Below are 19,056 nucleotides of genomic sequence, written 5' to 3' on the forward strand. Positions count from 1 at the left end.
TTTTGCAGAATAATATATTGTATTATCGGAAAGTATCATTACTGATTCATTAATAAGCACCTCATTTTAATGTTGCAGTTGATAAAGTGGTGGCAACTTTAATTACTTAAACACGTCCCCAGGATCAATGTAGTCTCATCAACCTATAATTGTACGTCATCATTTTTTTAAACTATATTATGTGCCCTGAATCTACTAAGGAACTAATAACTAAATAACATCAATGCGGTGTATCAAAAAGTAAAATATTTGCCTCTGAATTCTAGTTGAGTAGAAGTATATAGTGGCAGAAGTGAAAATACTGCTGAATATAAGACAACAACTATGATTTTACATGAGATTTGGCACATTTCATTATTCCCATCTTCAAATCCAACATCTACAATAAATGTAATTTTGGATGTTTTATGTCAAGTAATAAACCATCTATACTCTCCAATTATACTGTCACTGGCCTCTTCACCTAATGACATAATATATTCCAATATAAATTGTCCTGGAAATGTTTTGTTTAATAATACTGATTAGTTAATAGTACAGTTAAGTTATATGGTGGATACTTCTTTGTGACAATGAAATTAAATGAGAGAAAGTACAAGACTTTGAGACAGAATCATTATACAAGATGTAGACTTATCACTGAAAAAAAATCAGCCTCACTTTCCTCTGCTATGAGCATGTAATGTTTAGTAGACAGTGAAAGTGGTTTTGTGATGAGTTGTTATCATTTACTAATTGAGGGTACTTGCATCCCTGTAACCTTTGTTGTCTGCTTTAATTAGAGATTCACTCCAAATCTCTGAATGTTCTTTCACAGACCCAATATAACTGGACTTGTGCTAAAACAACTGTTTGGCCATCACAATCAACTGTGGCATCATATAATCTACGTGTCACTAGTTATTTGATGACATCACGTAAAGAAACTTTGGACCCAGAAATCAGAACAACTTCCTCAATAGCTATGGAATGCATCACTGTTACAGACATTTATGCTGTTCCAAAGATTTTTTTAAAATAATTTAATTTCTACTGTATTGAAATGTTTTGTTTTCCTTAACTTACCAGTAACTCCATCTCACGATCAACATCACCTGCTTACAGTTTGTCATGAGTGACATCCAACTGAGAACTTTTAAGACACTTTCATTTTCATTTGGAATTTTGCGATGGACGGTAATGTAAACACTGTGCTCTAATTGCATTCTGTTTCATCATGGCCACATGTGGCACAACAAGCCACAAGAAGTTAATTTTCATCTACTGAAGCGTACCAGAATATAAAATCTAAATCTAACAGAACAAACAAACGATCCAATCAGCTCTGCATTATGCTGCCATCTGTGACTGACAACTTTCTGAAGAAGAAATACTGATTAAAGCATCAAGACGTAAGTTTAAATTAAATGTATCACCTTTGGCTGTCAACTGTGGTAAGAAAAAAAAAAGTCAAACCTCTGCATTTAGGAAAAACAGATCGATTAAAAAGACAGGTGCGACAAGATTTTCTTGCAGTGCAGGAATAGTTTGTTGTTGTTTTTAAGTTAAACACCCCCAATGAGAGAGGCAACTATTATATGCTTACATATATAAGCCAACAATCTAAATATGGATTATATAAATGTATAAAGACAAGACTGCAGGAAACAACCTTGTAGGCACGTCAGATGGCGCATGAGATAGAGACGATTAGTAAAGAGGAGAGAGGTCTGAGAGATACACAGAGAACTAAGTTAAGGAGAAGGGTGGAACAACAGACAATGGGAAAGAGATAAAGAGACAAAAACAAATGAACGACGGAAGAAATAATACACATCAACATCGTTCACATAAATTGTCAGAACTCACCGGTCTCCAAAACGCAGGAAGACACTTCAGGTGACAGCCTCATTAAATCAGGAACTAATCTGTAGGCCAGAGACAGCAAACATTAAACACACCTCAGTGACTTGTCATTATGAATAATTTCATCATTGTAACGTCAGCAACGACTGCCACTAACCTAAATAAGGTAGAAGACAGTTTAAGATGTCGAGAAAATGGATTATCATTGCTTTGACCACATCTCAGGTGAGCGGGGTGAACGACCTGCCTGCATCCGTTTATCTTTTATCCTTCCTGAGTCAACAAGTGAGGCTAAGTTCACTTTGCACAAATGAAAAGTAAACACACTGTTATTGCAAATGTTCTGACCTGTAATAATCCACAGCAGCAGCCATCCCAGGTGTCACTCAGGTAATAATCCAGCCGATCCGTGCAGGTAAAGTGTCCTTCAGCAGTCAGGTGCTCTCCTCCGAGACGCCCAGGCAGAGGAGAAACAGTCAGCTGAAATCCTCTTCCTGCCCCTCGTAATCCTTCAGCACAATGATCCCTGCAGGATGTTTCATCTCCTCCTCTGCATCTTCATCTGTCTCCTCCAGACTCCACGGAGCTGTTGCACCTCTGAATGTGGGGACTGGCCGGACGCACCTGCAGCAGGACGACAGGTAAGAGGAGATCAGCAGGCTTTAGTGCCGGTGAAACCATTCTTTCATCCCTCTTCTCTCCTCAGCATCGACAACTCTGTCTGTTCCTCGGAGTGCCTCTGCCAAGAGTAGCCGGGCACAGCCGTCCTGTTTTGCCGCTCTTTGCCAAACACACAAACACACACACGCACATACACAGAGGAGAGTGTTGTGTTTTTTTTTTTTGTTTTTTTTTTTCAGCAGCCGAGCTAACCCTGAGCCGGGGCCCGGTCTGCCTTTGAGATGCTCTCTAGCCCACAAACACAAGACGGCTTTCATTATCTTGCCCGTCGCAGCGCAAGGCCTAGCTTCTAAAAGCTACTGATTTCTTTCTTCCCTTAGCCCCCTGCACAAAGGGAGGGCATTTTGTAAATTACTTGCTCGTTTCAGACCAACAAAAGGTACTTTCATTGAACCCTCCCCCCCCCACTGCTCTCTCTCTATCCTCCCGCCATTTGATTTTGCTCAAATTTGATTACAAGGCTTGAAAAAGGAGAGGAAGAAAAGAGAAGAGGAAATAAGAAAGCCCCACAGATGGCGTGTTCATTCAGTGCTGTGAATGGCTTTATATGGGCTGCCTTTATACATGTGGCAATCCAAAGACGCTTCAGCCGCTCCACTAAAAAAAGAACTTGACAAAATTATTGGTTTGGCGGCTTTCTTACACGACTGACACGGGGAACTCTGAGAAAGAAAAGCCTGCCTTCTCTTTCTCTTGCTCTCCTTGTCTCTGCACCTCGCGCTCTCTCTGGGTCGTACACCTTCATCAAAACAAACTAAACGAGGTGTTTGATTGTGAGAGAAGGAGCGTGTTTGCCTGCCTGAGTGTGTGTGCGTGTTGTCATATTAATAACCACCTGCCTCGGCCCTACACGAAGCCACATTCCAAGACAACAAAGTCGCACATTCAGCAAGAATGGACAGGAAGAAAATTATTAAAATGAGACACACTCTGACCACTAGATCTAACAGCACACCAACACACATACACAGACACACACACACACACACCAAGCTCAAATCAAACAGCTCAGACTGAACTCAAAAACACTAGCCAACACAAAGCGCAGAGCGTTCTGTTCTCTCGCAGGCTATAATCCGGTTTCCACAATGGACCACTCACTCTGCACTTGTTTTCCTCAGGAGGATAATTATAGGTCTGTAGTTGCACACACACACACAAGCTCCCATGCTTTCTCACTACACACACACACACACACACACACACACACACACACACACACACACACACACAAGCAGCGGAGGACTTGCCAATACAGAGTGAACTATGACTTTTTACACCGTTACCATATCGTTACACACTACAGAATGTAGGATGAAGTGATGGTTTTGGACCATGCACGGCCACTCTGGCTCAGAGAGACTAATGGACAGGGGTCAGTAAATTCATGGATCCTCTGGCCAGACATCAGAGTGCAGGTAGCAGGCTGTGTCATTCCATCAGTGTGATAAAATGGCATCCATCACTGAGGTCAATCGGCCTAAACAACTGGACATCTTTACAAACAGAGATTCAGTCGTTGTCAGTCTTTGTCTTCCTGGTGTAAAGAGGATCAGATTCACCCACTGAGCAACTGAACAGCAAGAAAACTGAACTTGCAGTGAGTGGAAGAACAGGATGTTAACATGGGACACTTTTCTACATCAGGAATTTCTTTGGTTCATTTATCTGAGCTGTAATTAAACCTTTTATACAATTTCAAGACCTCCAAGAAAAGCCTGCAGCTATGGTAGCAGCACTGTGCCGCCGTACTCAGGCACAGCGGTGCTTCGGGCAAAATGACAACATCAGAACACTAACCTGCTCGAGAAGACAGTAATAACAGGTTCATTATCTTAGCTTAATGTGTAACCAGGAAAACATTAAGTACAGCTGAGGCAGATGAGAGTATAAGGAATTTGCAGGTATTAAGTTATAAACAGAAAGCCAACTTAACCAGGTGATGGCACCATATGAAACATTCAGGGATCATCAAAGTGGTAACAACTCATCCCAATCCCAATTTTTTTGGCAAGCCATCCGAACAGTGCACACAGATCTCAGGTGGTCTTGCTCATAAAACTGATCACACTGATTAGTAGCGGGTGGGTGATATACTATCTTGACATTATTTGAAGCCATGGTCCAGCAAAATAAGTGCGTCTCTCCATTAAGAAAGATGCTGTATTCATTTACACACAAGGCACAGCAGCTTAATTCCCAACACATCGATAGAATCGGGTCAGGATATATCTTTAACTCATGTTATGTGCTCCTCTACACAGGTTCATACAGTGAAACGGTTCAGAGTAAATCAGCTATTCTCCTGATAAATCCTGAGCTCCATCAGAGCTGTCTAAAATTTACACCTTGTCCTGTCAAGTTCATAACTACAACCTTTAGTCTAAAAAATGATTTATACACTGTCCTGTCAAGTTCATTACAACAGTTTTAGTTTAAAATATATCTATACTTTGTCCTGTCAAGTATATACCTTTTTGCTGGACTGTCACACAATTGCTGTCTGCTGCCATAAGACATCAATTCATCATGAACCTCCTGACCACACCTCATTTAGTCCAAAGCGACTTTCAGTAATTGATGGCAGTGGCTGATATTCAAGGTGCAGACCAGCACATCAGGAGCTTTGACATGCAGAACAGGGAAATCGAACCTGTATCCTTCTGATAACAAGATACTGGCTCTACCCCTGACCCATGGGTGCACAGAGGGGAGTAAGTGTGGCAACTAGGCCTGAAACACTTTTTTTTCCAGAGGCATAAAAGACATTATTCTACTGCTGTCAAAGGATGAGAAGTTCGTTACTCCTCGGTGAACTAAAATCAGTGCACTACCACTTTAATTATGAACTTTTCTCTATGACGACACTGAAAACTGACAAATCAGATGTATAGTTTAGCCTTGCAATTCTTTTATGTCATTTTCATCACTATCATAATGAATTTGTCCAGACATTACAAACCTTTGCCATGAAATTCACTCCCATTAAATTGAATTAAAATTAAATTAAATCAAATGTCACACAACGTGGCGCAAGAAAATGAGTATGGCAAACATTTATTTAATAAGTCTGACTACAAAGCTTCACAGAGCATTTCAAATGTTGTGGACATCATATTTGCTACAGTATATTTACCAACTGGCCAAACACTTTTTTCAAATACTATTTTAAGAAAGGTTTTATACACCTAGAAAACCAAAAAAAACACACGAAAATTGTTTCTGCATTATGGCAATATTTCACAGTCTTAAAACCAAATGTGCCTAATTCAAGTGAGTCTCATTTCGTGTGCATCCTTTGTGCATAATGTTGGATTACACACATCACTATCAAACGGTATCACACATATACAGCTTTAGTTATAAAAAACCCTGTTTTTCTTTAAAAATTGATTCCATGCACATACTTAATGTGGACGTCTTACACTAATAAACACTGCACATGAAGTTACTGTAGTTCTTGAAACAGATTGGTAAACTGAAATACTGTCCGTACATCGTGGAATATTGTTTTAAAAAAACGAAACCCTGAGCCGTGTAAACCCTCACACTCACACACTGTGACACACACACACACACACACACAGCTTCGGAGAGCAGAGATATGAAGCTGTAAAATGCTGACAGGACAGAACAGCAGCTCTCACAGCTTCCATATCTACCACTTTAGAGATATTAGTGCTACCAGCCGTCATCACCGGCCGACCCACATTACAATTTTACCTCCAACCTGCCTGACTGAGGTTCAACACAGCACATAGGAACACACTTTCTCAGAAATGGTGATTTTCTTCTTCTTCTTTTTTTTCAAATGAGGACAATTTGATTCTGTTATTACAGATGAGGGCAGAGATTCCCTCCATGGTCAGAGAACATTCATAATCAGCAGTTAGGTCTCCATCCGCAAACCTGAGGTAATTATTGTCTCAAGATAAAAACGGAAAGCAGGGGAGATTTTTTTTTTTTTTTTTTAAAGGGGGAGAAAATAAACTAGAGATAGAAATGACCTTAATATTATTTCTTACTCTGGGCATTTCCAATAAGAGTATTCCATCGGAGGGTTTGATAAAAGGATTATGTGGCAAGCTTTATGCTGCTGGAGTCAAATCTGGATATGGAAGGAGAGCTGTTTGATTGAATAATTCTTGTTTCCTTTCTGCCAAGCTAGCAGTCCTCTTTGGGAAAAGTAAAAAATCAGCATTATGCCAGATTTACACATGTGCTCTGACTGTCTGTAGAAGTCTCTCTGCCTGTGCTGTATGTCTGACTGTCTGCACGTTTGACTGTTTGCATGTGTGTGTCTGGGAAAATGTAGAAAGACACATTACAATAAACATATTTATTCTGTGTTTTATGGCTGTTGATGACATTTTAAACAAGCACTGTTATGTCAGACAGGACAGTCCAACAAATATTGATATGGCACAATGAAAGAAAAAGTGTTTTTTTTTTTTCCTCTAGTAACCAGGAAAAGAACATTCACATAACAGAACATAGATCATACATTATTTCTCTTAACATCAAGAGTAACATTTTTAGTTTAGCCACAAGATAAGAAAAGCAATCTTTCTGGACTCAAAGGGGCTCAAAAGTTATGATTTCCCACAGCATGTTCCAAATCCAGCCCCTCCTCACCAGAAAAACAGCTGTATAGTTCGCCTGTGCAGTTCATGTGCTGTCAGAAAAATAGCAGCACGTAAATGCAGCATGAGTACCATCCATTTTGAAAGGTATATCTTATGGAAGGTCAACCAGTTTGTTTGTTGCTGGTACTCGATCAACGATCACGTCAGGTTTTGTGTTGTTTTAAGAATGGTCATATAATGCTGTCTGGTTATTGGTTATCTATATATTTTTAGAATTTATGACGATTCACTGTTTGAAACCAAAAGAACTTGGAAAGGAACTTGCATTTAGATTAGATGTAAAACACAGAAAGTTTTTCAGCAAGAAACAGGAACTCCAACAATGATCACGCTGTTAATTTTTACCCAGCCCTATAAAACTGACCCAGATTTGGTCTAATACTGTGGAAAAAATAAAAATAAAAATGAACTTTCACCATGAAGTTTCCCTGCCTTTTCAATAAACTGTGTTAACTTACTTCAATACTACCATGTATCTCATGGAAAGTCAAAAGTAAATAAAAAAACAAAACTAACAAAAAAGTGAGCATTCACGTAAGTTGTAAAATCAAACACTATCTTGTCGTTTTTTTCTTTATATGCAGGGTAAAATTGCAAATCTACTTTAAAATCAGACCATTTCTGACTACTTTCAGAGCATATGACATTATTTTTACATTTCAACATGATTTACTGTTTGCACTAAAACCGAAAACTAAACTGCAGCACTATGAAATTCACTGCTAGACAGGAAAGGAAAACAATGCCCAAAACATTTTTGGTCATTCAGTGTAGGGTAGACCAGGTAGAGATAGGCATGGGAAAATGAGGATAAATCAGATTCCATTCATGGATGAATTTTGATTTAAACTGTTAAAATAACAAAGCAATGCTCATCTGCTATTATCAGGCATCATCTCTAGGGGGGCGCACTGTCGTAGAGGCGCTTGACCTCAGAGTTTAGTTATCATAACAGGGTTGTGACCTCATGACCTGCAGTCATTACTGCTGCCTGCTCCAATCAGCCCTCCAAAGCCCTGATAACACCCTCTGGGAGAAAACAGGCTGTCGGAATAGAGGTGACATTAGATTTATGTATGTGTGTGTGTCAGTAATGTTACTGTGCATGCACACTTCTGTGTGTGTGTTTTATCATGCTCCTATATTTATAAGGACCAAGACATTGTCCCAGTAATAGAAAGATGAGGAAAACCCTCCAAAGTGAGGATATTTTGATGCTGCTCACCTCCTGAAGGGTTTAGTTTAGGATTAGCTCTGCTTCAGGGTTAAGATCAGAATTAAGATGAAGTACAGGTGAGGAATGGGGTTAAAATTAGAATAGTTTGGTGTTTTAACTTGTGTTTACATTAAACGGTTAGGCTGATAGACAGACTGGTGGGAGGGTTTGGGATTGACAATTTAAGGTTAAAGCAATGTACATCATTATATTCTGATGGATTTAATGTCAAATAAAGATATATTCTCAAAGCGCCACAGAAATCAATTAGAATAAACACCAGTTTGGTATTTCTATAAGTTACTTTGGGGAAATTTTTTGCCTCTGTTTGAAAACAATCTGGTAGAGATTTGACAGAAAATTAGAGGAAGGAGTAGCAGGGGTAATGACATGAAACAAACATCTTTGTCTGGATTAGAACCAGAGACTTGGGTTATATGGAAATCATTCTCAGGGCGGTAGAAATTTTGACCCCATGCATCAATCCATTACAAGTCGGAGATCAATATTTCTGAGTCTGTCTTCCTGACATCCAATCTAAATGCATCCCAGTGCGTTTGCTCAGGAAAACATGGAAGCCAGCAGCAAACAGATGTTTGTATGGCTAATCTTGGGAGTTCCGAGTGCAATGGATTGCAACAGCCACACTGTTCTGATGCAGTGCATTCCAAAAACGTGTGTAAACCAAAGACAGTTAAAATCCCAATGAACCTATCAAGTTTTTTAACTACTAATCTTTTTTTTTTTTATTCAAAACTCACTTAAATATGCATATGCACACTCCCTTTTGTCTAGAGTCTTCAGTCACATTCAGGCAAAATTCAAAACATAACATGATTCATTTGACTCCCCTCGAAGGGAGATCAGTATACAGGGCCTAACACATTATCATGTCTCTGTAAAACCTGGCTACACAGTGGTTTTCAGATTTACGTATGCATACAAGTTAACCAGAAGTCAGTTCAGTCCTACTGAAACCTCTTAAGTAAGTTGAAAATGTCTAACTTTTTGGACAGAGGCGTTAAAAGGGAGGAGACAAATTACTTAATGCATTTTGAATAGATCAGTCTGTTAAAGCCAGAGGTGGTGGTTGGATGACACTTATCCTGTCATTTTCTCCCAAAAGCCAGTGGTGTGCTTTATCCCAGGTAAACATTGACACAAGCGCACAGTTGAGATTCACAACAGTTTTAACCAATTTGGTGCAACTGCAGCTAGAAATATTATCAGCAAGTAAATGAAGGATATCATACTAATGCACACGATTACAAAAAAAAAGAGGATATTCAGACCTTAGATATTAACTTTACATTTGATCAAGAGCTCTTGATGCAATGAGCTAACCCCTTCACATCGGGGATCGAGCCATAAAAGAAGTTCATGTTCTGAAACCATGAACATGTGCAGTAAAAGTACAACCTGTGGGGAAAAGGCCAAGTAAAAAAAAAAACAAAAAGCAAAAGTCACTGAACGCTTTCAGTGTTTTTCTGTTTTGTTTTGTTTTATCATCAGATTTGACTGATGATTCTATACATGCAGTTCTCATGTCCCAGTGACTAAGTTCTGGCCCTCTCCCTATGCATTTGATAGCCTGGTTAGCCTGAAATAACTGCCCTGGGGTGCACTGCCAAGATGGCTGCCAATTGACAAGACTGTGCCCCACAGGATGTTAGCATATAAGCAAATGAGCTAACAGCTTGGTGTATGCAAAGCTATTGTACTGCACTTTTTCAAACATCCTTTCTTACAGTGCAGGTTAACAAAGAACGATATAGAATGCCATTTTTAAGAGAAAAATTGGAGATCTGCAGGAAAATTGCCATCTGAATAGCAGCAGTAATTGAGCTTGTTTGGAGGTTGCATCCATTGTCAAAACAAGTTACCGTCTCTTCTTGTAATGTTTCTCACAATGTTTGCAAAAACACTTTTTTCATTCATGTATGGGTCACAGAAATACTTCCAACATGTACTGCATGCTTAACTGCCCCTGTAAACTTGATATATCAGACAATTAAAAGTGCTAATACGATCTGATAAGCTGAGATATGCTGATTTTCAACATTTACAAAATTAAGAAAGCAGATGAATAAACCAATGATTTTCCATCAATTATATCATGCTTAATGTTTAATGATTTTTCTATTAGGTAAAGTTATTAGAAGTATTGATACTTCGTACATTTTCAATACCACATGTTTTAAAAATATAATATTTGCATTTGATGGTATCAAAAGTACTAAAGCTATAACACAACTTTAATCAGTTTTTCAACACATGGCTGCACAGATTCTATCATTAAAAACTAGTGGTATGTATTGAAGGACTTCTGCATCAGCACTGTGTCCTTAATTTAAAACAAAATTAAAAATTATCCTATTATGTTATCTCTGTCTTTTGTCTTCTTTGTGCTGTGGTAATAACAGATGTATCCCGTATCATTTTTATACCATTTTAAAATTGTGGTATTGTGACAATACCACAACTTAGTGTCAGCAAGGTTCTCTTGTGAAGATATGTTGCTTTTGCCTTCATGCTCAAATACTAAATCGAATCTTAGTTGAGGAACTTGCACATAATTTAAGGGGAAAAAAGTGATTTGACTAACATGACTGACAAGGCTGTCAGCAGTTCTGAAGGCTCTGGCAAAATAAATTAAAGCCCTTGAGTGGCTCCAGAAAGAATTTCAAATTGAGTTTTACAAGCCATCAGTTATGTGAGACTGTTTTTATAAAGTTGCCTCTAACAAATGTTACTATCAAAAAGGTTTTGAGATTTTTCTCAGAAACATCTTCTTTTCTTTCCCTCACTGATGTTGAAATGCATTTCAAAAATCTGGATTCAATATCAAAACAGTACATTATAAAGCTTGCCCTTTAATAAATCAATATATATGATAATATTAAATCATAATTCAAAAAAAGCAGCATTAACAGGTAACTCCTTAGTTAACATTTTAGGGGTAGAAAATAAAGTATACACCTGTGTCAAAAAGCCATGTTCAAATGTATCATGTCAAAAAGCCAACAGGAGCACCACGCCTACTTGTAGGAATGAGTCGTTCACATGAAGCCACTCCAGAAAATGATTGGTCGGGAAAATAATCCCCTCACAAGAGGTCACAGCAAACTAGTAGGACAGTAGGAAAGGAATTCATTACTTATCTCAGCTCTTTTTCTTAAAATGGAAAGAAATGACAAAATGTTTTGTGGGTTTTAAAAAATATACTATTGACAGCATTACAAAACTGCACACGAGTATCTTCTGCAACAGAGTCTCAAGAACTTCTGATCCACCACACGACAAACTTTTATCAACATGTGTCCTTAAAGAATAAAGACCACCGTGCAAAGCTCACTTTCGCATCAAAGCATGCAGGTCACCTCGGTCCACGTACATTTCAGCCTCCTCAGGGCACAATGCAAAAGTCAAACTCCCAAACACAATCAAATGCAGCCCTTCATGAATCAAAACTTAATATTATCCTTCCTCAACTCCTCCGGCAGCCTCACAGTCTACCTCCTGAGTGTGGAGAAAAAAAAAACACCCTCTCTGTCCCTAAAGTATCTTATTGTTATTCCTAATCACTCCTCTGAATCATAAACAATCTCACAACTTTTTTTTTTTTTTTATTCAGCCCTCTCTGTTTATGCAGTTCCCAGAAGGCATTGCCTTTTAGACTCTCCCTCTCCAGCGGCAAAGACGTCAGGAAAACAAATAGCGGCGGAAAACAAAACAAAACAAAGTCTCCTGAAATACCTTGTGGATGCCCAGAGGAAGGCGCTGGACAGACAGATGAGCAGATAGGTTTCCTCTGTCCTCCTCTCTCAGGCTGCCTCCTCTCTCGGCGTGCTGTGGAGAGTGACTGCTCACAGCCCGCCTGGCATATCTAATTAGAGCCAGGCTGTTGCCACTATCGGGCAGAGGATCTACCTCTCCAATCTCTCCTGACTCAATCTTCCCCATCTCTGATTTTCTTTTATATTTATGCTGGAATATTTAATTGTAGACAAAAGGTTACTCTGGGCTCTATTCATCGCACACAGGCAGAATAATCTCCTTTAAAAGGCTTGACATTTCAGGCTTTTCAAAAGGGGCTGAAAAAATTATATCCCCGCTTTTGTTAATCAATGAAGTAGAACTCCCCCGAACAAAAGAATTAAATTGCTTGGTTGGGTTAATAAAACACACAGAAATAGCTGCTTCCTGTGGGCTTTTGTGCTTGCCACTGGCTCCCCCCATATGCAACCAGCACTGTAATTCCATATGATTTGGGGGGCAAAACTCTCATTTCTCCACACAGTTGGCTTTTTAAATCCCATTGAATGAGCAGTCTGTGAGGCTGGCTGATTGGGACCTCTTGCCTGAGCCTGGCTGCCTGGCTGCCTGGCTGCCTGGCTAGCAGAACAGACTCTCTCCATTCAAATATGACTTCCACTAAGGAGAGACAGCAGGTCCACTACAATTTACAATTTCTATACTGCCCCTGCCTCAGAAAAACATTGTAATTATGCAAATGATAGGGGCAATAATTAGGCCCTTCACTGTCCCATTGTGTTAGCTGCTGTCGCGTTTCAGTCCAATGGTAGGAGAGACGCAGCAGGGCACGTTCGGGTTGAAATTGCTCCTTACAGACAGCCTGCAGATGTTCACAGCATCTTCGCTCCTATAACTAGCCATCAATCCGAGCCAGGGTGCCTCTGCGTACTGTTGCAGCAGACTCAGGTTTAGCTGTGGGAGAGCTGCCTGAGACTGTCACTACAACATACAGTTTTAGAAGCCAGAGGCCTGGTGGGATGTGATACACTCCACTCCCGTCACTCCTTGTTTTGCGAAAAAGCCAGACAACCTGTCTGTACTGTATTATTAGGGCGAAAGTCGCATCCTCTCTCCATCTGTAGTCGCCAATCTGTGGTCTCGCTAATATCCTGCCCACAAACACTACTCTGATTGGTTTCACATTACACCTTATAGGATATCAGCACTGAGTAATACGGATCTGCAAAGTAACCAAATCAATTTAGGGGTGGAAGTAAAAAGTAACAGATGGAATAGAAATATCAAGTACCTTGTTCATTGTAAATTGTACTTAAGTATAGTACTTGAATAAATTGTAGTGACATTCCATCACAGGCTATTCCTAACTTTTACACTAAAATTTGGATTATTCCTGCAATGTGTACATTGGTTCCAAATAGTGGTTATGAGTCTCCTTGATTACTAATAATCCGTATTGGCCCTGAAACAAACATATCAGTTGAGCCCTTGCATGTGTAGGATCACTACAAACAACAAGTTTCATAAGAGTTCATAACAGTAGGGAATAAACAATCGTGTAGAGTGGTGCACAGAAAACAATCTATTGCTCAGCGTCAGCAAAACAAAGGAGCTGATTATTGATTTTGGAATAAAAGAGGCAAAGACACACCCCTGTCTACATCAGTGGAGCTGAGTTGGAGCAGGTGAACAGAGAACCTTACAGAGAACATTACAGAGAACCTGTAATGGTCACCACACACCATCACCCTGTTCAAAAAAGCACAGAAAAGGCTCAACTTCTGATGGAAACTTTGGAGGGTTCCATTCCTGTGCAAAGTTTTGGTCAACTTTTACACAAGAGTGATAGAAAGCATCTCAACAGGAAACAGCACAAACTGGCATGGTTCGTGCACAGTTCGTGCACATTGTGTATGCAAAAGTTTTGATCTATAAAAACAAACTTGATGGGAGAATGTGCGCACCTGTGAGTAAACGCTGATCATTTTGGAATGAAGGGGACCTGGCGATACAAAAGGTGAGGTGGTCAATTGAAGCAGATTGTAGTGATGAAAGTGAGAGGCATTATTCTGTGCATAACAATACAGCTTTGTGTGGCACAGTGGCTGCCCCACACACACACAACCTTCTCCAGACATTCTCTCATCCTGTGCATCTTCACAACCAGCACATATAGATTGTATAATTTAAGACTGTGTGGAAATATTGTCAGTGACAGCTCTCGCACAATCTTCACACTCTATATCCTCATTGTGAGTCCTAATAATAATGCAGGCTGCATCCCCCAAAACAAATATTCAGGGTGAAGGATAACACACGAAGGATCGCCAAGATCATTGTGGCAAGCGGGACAGTCAGTCTGATCGCTGTATACATATAAATACTGCAGTGGCACTTGTGCTCAGGCTTTGGGGTTCAAGTACACTTTAAGCATGAATCAAATGCAAAGTTTCAAATCAAATCAAAGTTTTATAAATGAGACCCCAGGACAGGAAGGCTCTACAGCAGGTGATTAAAACTGCTCAGAATATCACTGATACCCAACTAAAGCATCACTGACATCGGTGAAGTGAAATGTCTCTACTATGATTATTTACTTTGATTACACAATTTACTTTCATCAAACAAACTTGTATTGCATAATGGCAATTTACCTTCACAACCCATACTGACAGCAGAGGCCTGGATATGAATTCTATGTATTCACTGCAGCTACCCTCTTCTTTCTGTGGATAACCAAAAAAAAGCATTACACAATAGTTAATTTAACATTAGGAGACTTAGAGCAAGAATATCAGTTTTGAAATAAAAATGTATAGTTTTCCTCTTTTAAATGAGGAGGAAAAACATTATTATGATTTAATGCTCAACAGATCACAACCTTATTGGGGTTTCCTTTGGAGATTTTCAGTTATAGCAGTGGGTTAGGATGGCTTATGCTAGCTATTGAAGCAAACTTCAATATGATACTGCTGTGTAGCTGACATGGCTAAGCTCTTTGATTGGCTTGAGTATTCCTCTGCTTATTAGACCCAGACCCATATTGGATTTTTGTGGATACTGCCAATAAGGATAATAAGAAGCACAAAATTCTAATATTGATATATTTGTCAATTTTCATAGTCAAACCTATATGCACACAGTATGTGGTTATCTAACACTTGAAACAAAGGTATGTAATGTAGCAGGTCATATTACAGTTTTTCAAATAACGTGACGTGCAATCAGTGCAATGAAAAAAAAAAACGTTAACTAGCCACATAAACATAAGCATTCTAGCAAATTACACATAGCACATTTTAGGGTGTTTACAGCTGACATTACTTTGCAAATAAGCATTTACAGACTTGCTTGTTGGAAATCCATGTATGTTTGACATACATGTGATCAGCTGTTACACCACAGCTGCAAACCATCTGAAACCTTCAGATGCTAGCTTAGCCAAAAGTAGCATAAAACTAACACACAGAAACCCAGCACTTTCCACTCAAATAAGTATTTTCAAACTTCTGCTTCCATAGAATTATTTTAGAGGACTGGAAAACAGCTAAGTCATGTGAGGAAGGTGAGGACAAATAGTCTCAAATCAAATAATAATAATAATAATAATAATAATAATAATAATAATAATAATAATAATAATAATAATAATAATAGGACCTCATAGGGTGTATATAAAATTTACATCATATATTAGTGTACAGTTGTGATGTGTGAATAGCTGGAATTTATCTGAGCAGTAAGCTAGCATTAACCAGTCACAAAAACATGAGGATTTTAAGTTAGTAACCAGCATAACCAGTTTGAGAATGGACTTTTCAAAGCTGTTAGGCCAGCAACCAGCTACTACTGGCAATACAGGATACCAACTCCTACTCGTACCAGCTACCAGTTCCTATTCCTACCAGCCACCAGTTCCTATTCCTACCAGCTACCAGTTCCCAGTCTTAAAAGATACCAGTTCCCATTCATACCAGCTACCAGTTCCTATTCCTACCAGCTGCCAGTTCCCAGTCTTAAAAGATACCAGTTCCCATTCATACCAGCTACCAATTCCTATTCCTACCAGCTACCAGTTCCCATTCATACCAGCTACCAGTTCCTATTCCTACCAGCTACCAGTTCCTATTCCTACCAGCCACCAGCTCCTATTCCTACCAGCCACCAGCTCCTATTCCTACCAGCTACCAGTTCCCAGTCTTAAAAGATACCAGTTCCCATTCATACCAGCTACCAGTTCCCATTCATACCAGCTACCAGTTCCTATTCCTACCAGCTACCAGTTCCCATTCGTACCAGCTACCAGCCCTTATTCATACCAGCTACGTAGCTAGGTTTTTAAGCTAGTTCTAGCTTAGTTTAACAGCACATTTAAAGTCTTTTCAGCTAAATTACAAATGAACATTCACAGACAATCTGTAAACGTTTATTGTATTCCTTGATTAACATAAGCTAAAATTAGATAGTTTTGTAACAGTAGCATTTGTTTGAAACCCCAGTCACCCACACCTTAGTTTAACCTAGCTGGCTTAATCATCTTTCAAGTCATCACCATTCAAATAAAATAAATAAAAATCTGGTTTTAATTACCATCAAAATTGTTCCTGTCAAACCCCTACATCTTCTTCAGTAGATTTCATGAGGAGGAGAAAAAACATGGTTGTTTGATTGGAGGCAGGTGAGGGGAACTCAATATTCTCGCAGGTGTGGCTGGATGTTCACTGCAGTCAAGTCGCGCGCTGATTGGACACTTTGGCCGGGGAGGAGGGACTAGCGCGTGTCGAGGTTTTACGACAGCTCTGCGCCATTTCCGGCAAAACATATGAACGCCAGAGTGAGGAAAACATGAGGGGTCAAAAGTTATGGTCCTGATTTTTAACAGAAACGAAACGTAACACACAGACATGGTAGGTCGGACTTGTTATTTACAAACGGTAACGACGATCTGAAAACGGTTGCGTGCTCGGTTATCAGTCGACACGTCCGACAACGCTTATTCTGAACAGCTAAGCTAACGTTAGCTTACTCGTGTATGACCCAACACGATGTGACCAAACGTCTTATTTACTGCTGTAATTCAAAATAAACGGGAGAAGCATTGGTTGTTCAGGCTTTATAAGATGCCACAGCTCGGTCGTGTGCAATTATGCCTGTAGTGCAGCCACGGGACAGGTCGTCATTATTGTTTTTCTGTGTATTTCCCAATGTTTTTGTGCTCTTCACCTGCTCTCTCTGCCTCTCTCTCTGCAGGCCAGTTCCATGGTGGCAGTGGGACTGGCTCTGGCAGCAGCTGGATTTGCAGGTCAGTAACTCCTATAAAGGTCATAACTTTTACCGAGGATGCATATGATATCTGCCCTAATTGAGGATGTTAAACTGAGCTCCAGCTATTCAGTGGTGTGACTAATCAGCTTGACACAACTGCAAGTTCAAAGTTAAGCTTCATGTTAATCTCCCCCCCATTCACTATTGATTCACTTGCACTCTGTATAAGTTTACATAAACACTTGTGCATTTAAGTTACTCGTCATTTTTGCTTTTTATGTACCCACGTATACACTTATTCCCACACACTTTTATGTACATAGCATTTGAAGTTGAACCTGTCTTTGTCCAGTCAAGACTTGTCAAGGACACTGAGATCAATTTCAGGCCCTATTCAGATTCCTTGGGTGTGTGCACCAAACACCAGGGACACACAAATATATACACTGGGAAATGTATAACACTGGCTTTTTATCTATACTGATAAATAGAGATGATTATACCAAGTCACATAGTGCAGCATCTACACACAGTAAGCACCTTCACAGTTTGTGAAGTCAGTTGTCAAATAATACAGTTCATTATGATCCATGTCAAAATAACTGTGATATGAATCTTTGACCATATCATCCAGTCCCAACTTCCACTGTTATTTTCTCCCCCTCTACTTTCCAGGTCGCTATGCCTTGCAGGCCATGAAGCAGATGGAGCCTCAGGTGAAACAGGCCCTTCAGAGTTTCCCCAAGACGGTAAGAACAGGTTGTTGTCGTTGTTTTTTCAGTTTAGTTAGCAGACCTGCCACGATGAGCTGTTAAGTGTGTATGTTGTTGCAGACTTTTGGAGGAGGGTACTACAGAGGTGGATTTGAACCAAAGATGAACAAGAGAGAAGCTTCCCTGATTTTAGGTGTCAGGTATGTGACCACTCAGCCAGCAGTTGCATGTCAATGTACAAGCATTTAGCGTCACTTATCAGTACTATTAACAATGATTATTACTATAGTAATTCACTGTTGTTGTTACTGTCCTTTCAGTCCAACAGCCAACAAGAATAAGATCAGAGAGGCCCATAGAAAACTAATGATCCTGAACCACCCAGACAGAGGTAGGTGAGGCTCTAAATTGAGGCCAAATCTCGGCTTCCTAGTGCACTGGTTTGATAAAGGTGAAGACAGTTTTGTGGAGTGATCAACAGAGCTGCTCGTCGCAGCAGAAGATTAAAGTATACATGTGAAATTTAACTAATTTAACCATGTTTGTTTGCATCACAGGTGGATCTCCCTACCTGGCAGCGAAGATAAACGAAGCAAAGGATTTGATGGACGGCCAGATGAAGAAATAGAAGTGAAGACCCAAATGATGATATACAGTTAATGTGATTGCACACCAATCTCAACTATGACATTGCACTGACCCACTTGAGCGATTACTGGATTTTTCTAACTGATTATCAAATAAAATCACTCTGCAATTAATGGGACTGCCCCTGGTTTGTTAATTCTGTATTTTAAGTTTATTTTGATGGGAACTTTTTGCATCCTTTAAGTGTAACGGCCACCTGTGTGTCTGTGCTCAATTTGAACCATGTTTTCATGGTTAGGAATATTCTTGAATTTTAATATACTCTAGG

At 39.5% G+C, this 19,056-nt stretch overlaps 1 protein-coding gene and 1 long non-coding RNA gene across 5 annotated transcripts in view; one reads left to right on the forward strand and one right to left on the reverse strand.

The window, feature by feature from the left end:
- Positions 1–16,873, reverse strand: part of LOC119029279 — a 198,680-nt gene extending 181,807 nt beyond the window's left edge. The window contains exons 1-5 of one of the 4 annotated variants that reach the window (XR_005077948.1): positions 16,753–16,856; positions 14,817–14,888; positions 14,127–14,164; positions 2,194–2,469; positions 1,849–1,907 (exon numbers count right to left, since the gene is read on the reverse strand). This is a non-coding gene — a long non-coding RNA (uncharacterized LOC119029279). Of the gene's footprint in view, positions 1–1,848; positions 1,908–2,193; positions 2,470–12,144; positions 12,209–14,126; positions 14,165–14,816; positions 14,889–16,752 lie in introns of those variants that run through there. The other 3 variants (XR_005077947.1, XR_005077949.1, XR_005077950.1) reach the window with 3 other exon arrangements.
- A 78-nt stretch (positions 16,874–16,951) lies between these two features.
- dnajc19 (DnaJ (Hsp40) homolog, subfamily C, member 19) lies at positions 16,952–18,901 on the forward strand. Its single transcript, XM_037115999.1, has 6 exons — positions 16,952–17,069; positions 17,413–17,464; positions 18,103–18,176; positions 18,261–18,340; positions 18,461–18,531; positions 18,698–18,901. Exons 1-6 carry the CDS (start codon positions 17,067–17,069, stop codon positions 18,766–18,768), a joined length of 351 nt encoding a protein of 116 aa, XP_036971894.1. The 5' UTR covers positions 16,952–17,066; the 3' UTR covers positions 18,769–18,901.
- The last annotated feature ends 155 nt before the right edge of the window (positions 18,902–19,056 follow it).

This window comes from Acanthopagrus latus, chromosome 11 (assembly GCF_904848185.1).
Source record: "Acanthopagrus latus isolate v.2019 chromosome 11, fAcaLat1.1, whole genome shotgun sequence".
Lineage (NCBI taxonomy): Eukaryota > Metazoa > Chordata > Actinopteri > Spariformes > Sparidae > Acanthopagrus > Acanthopagrus latus.

Bases quoted from the DNA above. Each gene is read 5' to 3' on its own strand.
- dnajc19 (XM_037115999.1), top strand. The intron at 17,465-18,102 runs GTCAGTAACTCC...TCTACTTTCCAG, and splicing joins GGCAGCAGCTGGATTTGCAG to GTCGCTATGCCTTGCAGGCC. The intron at 18,177-18,260 runs GTAAGAACAGGT...ATGTTGTTGCAG, and splicing joins TTCAGAGTTTCCCCAAGACG to ACTTTTGGAGGAGGGTACTA.